At 31.8% G+C, this 11,607-nt stretch overlaps 1 protein-coding gene across 1 annotated transcript; it reads left to right on the top strand.

Annotated features, from left to right (window-relative positions):
• The first annotated feature begins 337 nt into the window (after positions 1–337).
• On the top strand, positions 338–7,172 carry LOC148308070 (peroxisomal membrane protein 11C-like). Its single transcript, XM_088262355.1, has 4 exons — positions 338–652; positions 1,037–1,201; positions 2,748–2,935; positions 4,554–7,172. Exons 1-4 carry the CDS (start codon positions 605–607, stop codon positions 4,825–4,827), a joined length of 675 nt encoding a protein of 224 aa, XP_088118481.1. The 5' UTR covers positions 338–604; the 3' UTR covers positions 4,828–7,172.
• The last annotated feature ends 4,435 nt before the right edge of the window (positions 7,173–11,607 follow it).

Here is an 11,607-nt window from a genome sequence, read left to right as displayed (position 1 = left end):
CAAATTCCTGGAACATCTAATTAAATTGATCAATTTCTTAATTTCGAAACTAACTATTTGAATCAACTAGAATTTACTGGAGACATCTATCATTCATTACTCATGTATGTTTCTCCGTATGATTATAATTTTGTGTCCTTATAAACCCCTGGAAAATTAAACTCGAAATTTCATACACGGTAACTAAATACGCTACTAATCATTCCACCAAGGATTGTATTGTCTCTCCACTGTGGAGTCCGACTGCGGAGTAACGAAAAATCGTCATTACGCACGTCACACACTTTGCGCGTTTAAAAATACGTGTATAATTGAAATGGAAAGCACATTTCTAGCCGTTACTGAACAGCTGATATTGACGTTGACATGTCGAAATTTTGTCAAAAATTAAAAGTTAGGCTAAATCTACTAACTAGTGCTAAATTTCAAGGCTGACTGGGTGTTATTTCCTACTCTGACTACTATCTACAGCCTGCATTCTTGAACTTATACTAGGAAACAATTTACATCAAAAGTGAAAGTGCGGCGTGAGATTACGTATCTTATCATATGGCATTTTCAGTATTACGGAGTGTTGACATTATCATTTTAAAAATTATTCGCGATGGATGATATTTGTGAGTTGCTTTCGACATACAATGGTCGCGATAAGGTAAGCGAAATATAATAATGAATTAAAAACAGTTTAATAGTACTTTTTATTAATAATAAATGCAGTGAATTGCTTCAAGCAGTGAAACAGCACGTATTTTCCCCCACACGAAGCTTTAAAATAGTACAGAATATGGCAGAATTTATAAATAAATATATGTTGATGAAAGTTTTGTATAAAACAATGAAAATTTAATTAATTTGAATAAATAAATTGTCGTGGTTCGGATAATTCCTAATTTTATGTCACTAAAATGAATGAAATAATGCCAACCTCTTCATTATTCTTTTAACTTAATGATTTTCATTCACCTAAAGCGATTTTTTATCCTAAAAGTACGCCTTAGTAAAATGAGTTTTACAAAGTTTATTTGATATTTTTCAGGTTGTTCGTTTGGCCTGTTATGCAGCTAAACTCGGTGGGAGTCTCTACAAACATGAAGGACTTTTACGGGCGAGCAGCAAGCTGTCAGCCACCCGGGCCACCATGAGACTGTTCGATGACCTGCCCATGCTGAAATACACATTGGAATATGGCCTAGGAAAAGATGTGAGAAACAACTGAACTAAAAAAAAATAGAACATTACAGGCAGCTTCCTGATATGTTCTTCTTATCCTTAACCGCATTCAATGGTCCATAAGATATTGCAACAATTTATTTTGACCTCCCTAGCACATAGACTGCCAAAATCAGCCGCTGGTAGCCGACACAAGGCATTTCAATTGGTATTTGATATATGATGTTGAAAGGAGATAGCGATATGTGTAATGCTGACTTTGGCAAATACAATGATTTTGGCAAATGCAAATACAAATACTTTTTTCAAAAACAAATACAGGATAAAAAGTGTTTTTTTTGTACAATATGAGTATTAGGGACCTTAAAAGTATACACAAATTATAATTATCACATGTGGTTTCTCAGTATATACATATATGCAATGGACTACTCGTCTTCACACAATTAAATTTACCAATATCTGTGATTCAGTTTTAACATCCTGTATTTTTTGTATTAAGAAAGGTTTCCGCTAGAACTATAACCAAATTATTTTCTGTACCTCAGCGGATTTGCAAATGAGTTGCCATGCATATTTTAGTTTGCACAAGATTTTGTACTTTTATGATATGAGAATCTTTCTATTCTTCAGGACAAATCATGCGTTAGAACTGTTAAGATAAGATTTTTCCGTGCATTACTGGCGCATGCGTAAAAGTGCCTTGACGACAAGTCACTTTAAGCATGCACAACATATTATGTCATACTTAACCAATGCATTTTGGAATTTAATTAAAGTAATATATAATGTTTGCACTACTAACACTGACAGTACACACACCCACATATATTAATGTGACGAGTTAACGCAGCCATATAGGTTGATTAAAAAGTAAATGGTTATTTAAAAATGAGTGGAAATAAAAATATTGTGATAAATGCCATTTTAACTATAAGAGGATGTAATGAAACAGAAGATTGAGTGTGTTTGATAGACTTTGTTGCTGAAATTGATTCGTCTATAAAGAAACATTTTTGTCTGCCTCCGTGGTGTAATGGTTAGCGTTTTAAGGTACCGTGCAGGATGTCCCGGGTTCGAGTTCCAGGAGAGGGGGGGGTGAAATTAAAAATTAATGATTTTACACTTTAGTATTTATTTAATACTACCCTGGACTGGTCCTTGAAGCGCAGGAGTGATCAACTTTGTTTTTATGTAAGTAATGATCAAGATAACACTGGATCAATATGATGCAGTGCCCTATACACCATTGGGTGCGGATAAGGGTTAGAAAAATAAAGAAACATCTTCAGAAGGAACTGTTTTCAAAGGAGTTTCTAAGACAACCCAAAATAATTTATTGAATTCAATTTTATATTTTTATCATGAGGGAATTTCATAGGTAAAATTTGAAGTAGACTTATTTTATACACATACTACTATTTTTTATGTGAAATGCACTGCCGATAATTTCACTCACTGGCCGCCTCTGTTTACTAATAAAACAACATAAAATAAAGTAGGTAATGTTAATTAATTATGGAGTAGTTGTTTGTAGTTTTATTGTATGTATACTAGAACCATATTACTGATTTCAGGAGCCCGACACGATATCCAGTGTCCTCGGAGTGTTTGCCAATATTGTAGACCAGCTGTTCTTTCCTCTTGAAAAGATTTGTTGGTTTGGGGAATTAGGAATCATCAAGTTAACAGAAAAGCAAGCGGAGAATTTTGACACCGCCAACACTGTCTTCTGGGTCACATCCTTATATGTTACACTTATTAGGTAATGTATTTTTTTGCTGATTAAATTCTTCTTTCTTTTAACTTTTATCCACACCCAATTATGCATAGGGCACTGCATCGTAGCAATGCAGTGTTATCTTGATCATCAATTGGATGAAGGTGAGGTGATCCCCCCTGCGCTTCTTATACCAGTCCAGGGTGAAATTAAATAAATATGGGAGCGAAAATCACCCATATTTATTTTGACCCGAAATCGAACCCGGGACCTCCAGCACGGTAGCCAAGCGCACTGACCATTACACTACAGAGGTGGACAACATATAGTATGATATATAGTGGATTATACAGTATGATTAAAATCAATACATATTATTCAACAATAACAACAAAAAACCTCATTATATTAAATAAGAAAAGTTGGTGGTTTTCCAAAAAAGTTCATTATTTTCCTGTTAATACAAAAAATTAAATAATTCATCATGTTTATCAAATAATACTCCCTATTTCTTAAGTGATTATTTTTTATCATGCGTAAAAGATTTATTTTTTAACTTATCTTTGACTAATCACAATTGATTGATAAACAATTATAATTAATCAATCACCCGTCTTTATGAAACATTATATTATTTTAAAATACATTTAATTCATATGATTCATACAACGCTTTTCAATTTACAATTAAATAGACAAACTATGAGGGTTGGGTTTGTAAGGGTAGGGATTATTTTTGTAGGAAATCAAAATGTCATAACTGAATACATTGACAAATGAATTTGCCAATTAAAATGAGGCAGGCTAAGTCCTATCTCATAAAAGTATAAGTATAAGAAATTCAGTTATTTTTATTAGTAACCGTTGGTGTAATGTCATAGTAAAAATGATCACTTAACTAAATTAACTTATAGAGATAGGACACGCAATTTTAATTTGCATATTCATTTGTTCATGTGTAGCAAACATCAGAATTAGGTTTAAAGACTTGAAATAGCAAATGTTAAAAAAAAACATTTTTAAAGGTTTTTTGAGGATTGAGATTTTCAAGTTTAGAATTTTTACTTTGGGATTGTGTTATAATTTTGAGAGTTGGAATTTTGATTGCCATTTAAAATTTTTGGTATTTTGTTGTTTGTTGAGAACACTTAAAATAAAAATATAATGGTCTCATTTTTATGGCAATTATAAATATAATAAAAAAACTGTTTTTTTGGTAGGTAAGGAAGGTATGCTAGTGGAAATAAATCAAGTTCAATTACATATTATTTATATAACTGTTGGAATTACGCCTTATTTTATGAATTATAACTACTAAAAATATACGCTAATGCCGTAGCCTATTTGGGTAGATGCTCGACTCCGAAATTAGCATTGCAGGTTTGTTTCCTCCCAATTGCAAAATAAATTCAAGAAAGATTTATTTTCAATTGGTCTGGGTGTTTGTGATGCATTTTTCACATTTTACCCTTCCTATTCTAACTATCCTACATGCAGTCAATGCTCTAAAAGTAGAGGCTTTACGGGTTTTTCATTAAAAAAAAACTCCTTTTTAAAAAAATAAAAAAACAGTTTTACAAAGCATTATTCTAACAAATACAAAATAGGATTGATTTTACCTGAATATTCCTGTGTTCCTGTTCATCACAATGTTGATTTTCCAGATGTCTCAAGCAATTACGGGTGACGGATAGACAGCGCCGATACATGGACATGACGCAGAGCTCCGAGATCAAGAGACAGATGTCAGTCAAGTACATCATGGAGACCATCACGTGCATCAAGCTCTGCATGGATGTGGTCCACGCCGTGAACTGCCTCCCGCGGGGCTGGCTGTGGGGGGGCAAGTTGGACGGAGTCCAAGTCGGCGCTCTGGCGACCCTGTCATCGCTCATCGGCCTAGGAATGTATTTTGGAAAAAAGAGATTCTTAAAGTAGAACACGTATAAGGTTGTTTTATACATAAGCTTTGTATATTGTAGGTTAGTCTCTTTGTAAATGGTGAAACATGGTAAATTAACAACTTAAATGATGAACAATGACTTGTTTTCTAAAAACATTTGATATTCAGCTCATAATCTCAATAATTATGAATTGTTTGCTTATTTCATAAGTACCTACATAGGTATGCATCAGTTTACCACTCACCAATCAATTACGGTTCCTTTTTTTCAAGCATTTGTCAAGCAAATTGTGTATTTTTATTTTTTTCAATTTTTATTATACAGTTTGTATTTTTTTAATGTATAGTTATTATTAACCATTATTCACACCACACTCAGTAGTGCATAGGGAACCACATTCAAACAACACGGTGTTAACATGACCTTTAATTACACAAAGGCAAGGTCCCTTGAGGTCTTTTTAAATAACAGGTGATTAATATCTTTCAAACTATATTTTGTTGCGAGACTCGTACACAATATCATTGTACAACATACACAAGCTTATGGGAGCAATGTATGAAACCTCAAGTGCCTTCGCTATTGCTCCTATTATCCTTTTCCTATTTTCTTTCTTAATTCCTTTCTTGTAATACAGTCTTGTTCTTGTAATCTTACGTCATCTATATGCTATCAAATCTATTCCAGAATCTGGAGTCCAGGATTGATTTGCCTTCATATAATTGGTTATTAAGTTTACACCATGTTGATCTGAGCTCTATGCACAATTTGGTGTAGCTAGAGGTCAAAAGAAGAATTGTTATATAATTGATTATTATTTAAATGAATGATTTATCATTTTACAGGGACTACATCATAAATTTTGACTCCCTCCCTTAATAACTTAACTTTGGAGTATGATTAAAATAAAATAATCTTCTCCTAACCCTCATCCATATTCAACAGCGCATAGGGCACAGCAACGTATAGACAAAGTGTAATTTAAAACTATCATAATAGGGTTATTATAATAGTTTTAATTCTTACCACTCTGTAGGCCAGACATTCTGGCCCGTATGATTCTAGTAGGCAGCTCCGTGGGACACAATGTCCGGCCCGGCATAGGTATAACATTAATCACTGATTTCTCTATCACCCAAATACAGTTAATCTTAATTAACATGGTCATATGAATTGCCAGACAGAGTGTCCCAAAATTAGGGAATCAAAATATTTATTTTAATGGTAGAAAAACGTCTTAGAAAAACGATAAGAGTAGCTGATCAGTTATGAGAAAAAATGGTCAGAGTGGAAAGGGTTAAATAAGTTCAAGACAGGTGCTGTAGTGTAGTTGGGTAGGCCCTTGACTGTGAAACTGGCGTCGTAAGTTCGATTTCTGCCAATTGCAAAATACATACATTCAAGAAACATTTATTTTCCATTGCTCTGGGTGTTTATGATGTATTTTTTACAATTACCTTACCTATCCGTACTATCATACCTGCAGACAAGCCTCTTAAATTAGAGGCTTTGCTGGTTATTCCATTTTTTTAAGTCAAGGTGCTTGAAGGTGCTGGAACTTAAAGATTTAAAATTCAGAAATTAAAATGGATCACTAATTTAAAAAATAATAATAGTGATTGATTGATAGTTTCTATATATTAAGTATTTTATTTTAAATTTCACATAGTATTAATAGTAAGCTATAGAATTTGTAATGATTAAGTGATTCTTATGAGATAAGTGTATTAAACTATGTATTAATGTACTACATATTTAATCTGAGTGAAAATACAATTGTTCTTTATCATTCTATTTGTTAGAATATTGAAACACAATAGAAATTGTCAATTGTAAGTTAATGTACCTATGTATTTAAAGTATTACCATTAACTATTGAAACTTATTCGCAACCAATGATGCATAGAGCGCTGCACCAATTTGATCCAATGTTGATTTTATCTTTTATTATATGAAGATAATATGGTCAGTCCTGCGCTTCATGTGCCAGTCCAGGATATTGTTAATTAAATAGAAGAGTGAAAAAACACTTGGATTTATTTTTATTCCCCTGGGAATCGAACTTGGGACCTCCGGTATGGTAGCCAAATGTGCTAACCACTACACATGGAGGTGGCCAAAAACATTATTGCATATCATTTATTAAAAATTGTTAGTCAAAAATTGTTAATTAAAAATTATTATTTGTTAAAAATGGCACATTTGTTGTCATCACAAATTGTTTATTTTTCTTGCCATAAAAATATAGAATGTGTAAATGTGTAAACTATAAAAATATCTTCCTTATTTCTTTGCAAATATCAACCAGAATATTATCGATTGTGTTGTGATTTTGTATATTCATTAATTTGCGATTTATTAAAAAAATTAATAAAAAAACTAGATAATATCCTAATTGTATAGTCAATGAAGCAGATGAATGTAGTATATTTTTTGTTTAAATTGTTTTTTTATACGTCTCTGAATGTGACACACTATTATTTAATAACAAACCTAAGTGCTTAACCCTTTGGACGCATAAATCTACTAACATCGTCTGAATGTTTTTCACCTTTGAATGCGTAAATCGACTATAGTCCATGGCTTTTATAAGCCATGGACTAACGTAAAAGGAATTTTATACAACACATTATTTTTTATGGAAAATTTGTATTTTTCAAATCAACTTTTATTTTTTGCTTAATGTGTTTAAAGGGTTAGAATTACTTTTTTTTCTTCATAAAAATACACCTTTATGTAATACAAGTCCACTTGTTGACATAAGGCTTTTATGATAACACATAATATGTGTACATATCCGTATACTTATTATAAAGTGAAAAGTAAAACTAGTCGTGAGTAATGAAATAAAACTCATTAAGCGGTATGGTTTAATGTGGCGTTACACCAACCAAATGAAAAAAATAAAACGGTGTGAATATAAAACACAAATCATATTTGAAATGTTTATTAAATGAATTAAGATGTCAAGTGCAATGGAAATTATGAGCTGTAAGTAGAAACAATAGTAAAATAAGTAATTGTATATAAAATTTCTTCTTCTTCTAATCTTCATCCGCACCCAATGGTACTTAGGGCACTCCATCGCATCAGCACAGAGTTATCTAGATTGTTAATTACGAGAAGGTGAGGTGAACAGTCCTGTGCCTCAGGTACCACCAGTCCAGGTTGATATTAAATAAATATTCACTCATTCATTCCAACCCTTATCCGCACCCTAATAGTGCTTTTGGCACTGCATCATATAAACGCAGTGTTATCTTGATCGTTAACACACAAAGGAAAGGTGATCAGCCCTCCACTTCAGGTACCAGTCCAGGGTAATATTGAATAAATATTAGAGTGAAAAAATCACTTATATTTATTGGACTCCCCTCTGGGAATTGAACCCAGGACCTCCAGAACGGTAGAAATAAATATTAAGAGTGAAAAATCACAAATATTTTTTTTACCCTCCTGGGAATGGAATCCGAGGAATGGCAGCTAAATACGCTAACCACTGCACTATGGAGGCGGACAAAATTGTATATAAAATTGAATAGATTGATAAAGTATAAATATGTATGTATATACACTGTTGTGCTCGTTTATCGAGTAAAAGAAAATTTAATAAGATAGTTTATAAAACAATTTTATAAAAATTATTAAATTAACATGCAACAAATATATAATATTGTTTTCATTCTGATAAATTCCTAGTAAAATTAACAGTAAAATTTCTAGGACAAAAATAGAATTTGAAATGAATAAAGGTCTCAAATAAAAGAGATCTAATGGTCCAATTCCTTCTACAAACGACTGGTAAGATCGGCAGACAATCTTCTATTTATGAATCAGTTCAATGAATTTGATTGGCAAATCTACAGTGTAAAAGTATCCGAAAACATACAATGATATCACAAAACCCATTGACAGCTGCGACTATACTGTTCCCAGAGCGATTGAACCGTACATCTCCACTTGATTGACTATCAGGCCAGTTCCGTGATAAAATGAGAAAGTTGAGTGCTTGGTGCTTGCTACATGAAATAATAATAAAATAGTAACTTCTTTATTATGCCAATTCATAGAACTATTTAATTTATCGTTTCGGCATTTACTTTGAACATAGAACTAATCACTAAATTCAGTTTCTCAATCTATGCCTTACAAAACACCAATGTTAATTAGGTGTTCTATGAAAACTTTATGCAAGGAAAACCATTAAGAATATATTAGGATTCAATTTATTCTTAGGTATCAAATAAATATCACATTATAAAAAAGAATTACATTAGGTTCGACGTATGAGGAGTTAAAGAGGGTTTCACAAAATAGACCAGAGTGGGGAAGGAGGTCTCATTTGTTTCTGCAGACCAATCCACAGGATTGAGGCAAAAGAAAAAGAGAATTTAAGACCTATTCCATCATAGGAATAGTTTGAGAAACCCCAAAGTAATTTGTTCAGATAAATGGGAGTATCCGCCAATCTTATAAGCCGCTTTTAGAAAATTAGACTTTAAAACTGATAAGAAGTTTATTCTGTGAATAAAGAAAAAATAAGATATAATTTTTAAAATTTTTATATGTAAACTAAAATATGCATTGGAAAACAAAGTCACTACCTATAAAAACAAACGAAAATTAATAAAGATTGCCATAAAAATAATAAAATTATCTAAAACTAGCTACGTATTTATTTATTTTGATAATTCATCACTCGCTGCAAAGATTAGTGCAAAGCTATCTGGATACAATTTACATGAAATTAAGGTGATCAGTTTACATGTCACAGCCATAAGCCACTACTTTTTGACTTCTGTGTGACAAATCATGTACAAAATCTGTCTCTAGGACTCCAATGAGTTTTACCCGATTGTGTGCTATGGATTTTTTTGTATTGTGTGCGGCTTGGCTATCGCATATGGTTGCATTAAATATTTTAGCCGCAATCGTCAATGTGACAGAACCACGAAGCGCCCTTGAGGTAGTATTTTATGAAAATGGCGCTATATAAATTATCCAAATTTATTATTAAGTTTTGGGTTTGGTCTTTTTTACAATAAGCGACCTAATACGCTGTATGTATATTTTTGGGATTAAAAATATTTATAGTGGGTCAATTTTATTTTCTAAAGAAACAGGAAGGTTGAATCAATTTTAATAAAAACAAATAATGGCAAAATTTCACAATTCAAAACATTAAAAATGCACATAATATAATATATACATGTCTTTGACATAATCTGGGATGATGTATTATAAATATGAATGAATAAATATTAACATAAATTGCACATTTGAAAACATATTTTTTAACATAATTAAAACAAGGAAAATCAACTTTTTATTGGCAATTCATTTGGGGATTGTAACACATAGTTAAAAATAATTACATAATTCTAAAATTATAGCTTTCTACGTATTATTTTAATATTTCTTGAAACACTAATGTGGGAATCGTTTTTAAGTTAATATCGCATATAATATGTACCGTAAAACGGGGCTACTTGAACTTTGATGTGTTACTTGGGCCCAGTACAAAATAAAAAATTTAGATCGTGGTATGGATCGAAGTATCGTGAAAATAAGTGTCACCTGTCGGGGAAACAATGAATCATGTCGATTCGTTCATTATTGTAGACCAAATATAGATTTAATTTTTTTTTGTACTGGGCTCAAGTAATATATCAAAGTTCAAGTAACCCTGTTCTACAGTACTAAGAAACCAATAGTGGATAAGAATTATTAACTGAAGACACTGCGGCTTCTCCAAGATATCACACGACTAGAATATTATCCCTTGGGGAACGCGAAAATCTAAGTAGTATTTAAATTTTACTGGTTTTGAAGATATAGGGAACTGAATTATGATATGTATTGTATTGTTTTAATTTTGTTTACAAAGATTTTTTTGGTAAACCCATCGGTAAGCTATTCTGTTTGTGTGACTAAGCAAAATAATTGTTTGGAAAGTGAAAAACGGTAACTGTGTTTGGGTTTTTGAGAAAACATAGAATTGAGGGGTAGAGAAAGAAATGACAAAAAGTCCACAAGATTATTGATTGTAATGGCATTCACTTTTCAGGATTTCATATTATATTATCGACCCAATCACTGCCGAGCTTAAATATATTGATCTGTGAGCGTCGGCAACAACAGAGTGCAGTTTTCATGCCACTTATGAGCGCCCTGTACTTTAAATTTATATATCGTGGGTAGGTGGGCAAAAAACGTTAACTAAAAAATATGTAATTTTGACTTAATGATGCAGTAATATAAAGTTTTCAAAGTTCTATAAACTGGCAAAATACACTTTTTGAAATGTCAAACATATTTATGTGGTTTTAAAAGTAAATTCAACTTTAAGTTTAATAGCTGGTATTCTAGGCAGGCTAAAAGCTTTAAATAACAGGGATTATTCAAACAGGGATTTTAGAGTTGAAGTTTGCCAGTATACCCACGGTATCATATATAATTTCACAAACCTACATCATATGAAAACTTTCCAAAATACATTTAATTTTATTAAATCAGTTTTTTCAGTATTTTTTAAAGTATTTTTAAGTCCAAGAATCTGGAACTTATTACAAAAGTATAATAAGGTATAATAATACCCATGAAACCTATAAAATTGAGTATTCAGATAATTTAAGTTCGGATAATGGAGATTCTATTGTAATAGTTTATTGGTGAATACCATTAAATGAACCAAATGTACATTTCTTTTCCATTTCTATTTGCCTCAATTCTTTCAAAGACTTAACCACTTAATGCTGATGAACGAGCAGTGTTCACAGACGGCACATGTGACATATCGTGCCAACTCGAGCAC

This window comes from Brachycentrus maculatus, unplaced genomic scaffold (assembly GCF_059751285.1).
Source record: "Brachycentrus maculatus isolate JH-2025_06_01 unplaced genomic scaffold, ASM5975128v1 h1tg000176l, whole genome shotgun sequence".
Classification (NCBI taxonomy): Eukaryota; Metazoa; Arthropoda; class Insecta; order Trichoptera; family Brachycentridae; genus Brachycentrus; species Brachycentrus maculatus.
The sequence above is the reverse complement of the archived record's forward strand: the minus strand, read 5'-3'. Positions and strand labels throughout refer to the sequence as shown.

Bases quoted from the DNA above. Each gene is read 5' to 3' on its own strand.
- LOC148308070 (XM_088262355.1), top strand. From the start codon at position 605: ATGGATGATATTTGTGAGTTGCTTTCGACATACAATGGTCGCGATAAG. The intron at 653-1,036 runs GTAAGCGAAATA...GATATTTTTCAG, and splicing joins CATACAATGGTCGCGATAAG to GTTGTTCGTTTGGCCTGTTA. The intron at 1,202-2,747 runs GTGAGAAACAAC...TACTGATTTCAG, and splicing joins AATATGGCCTAGGAAAAGAT to GAGCCCGACACGATATCCAG.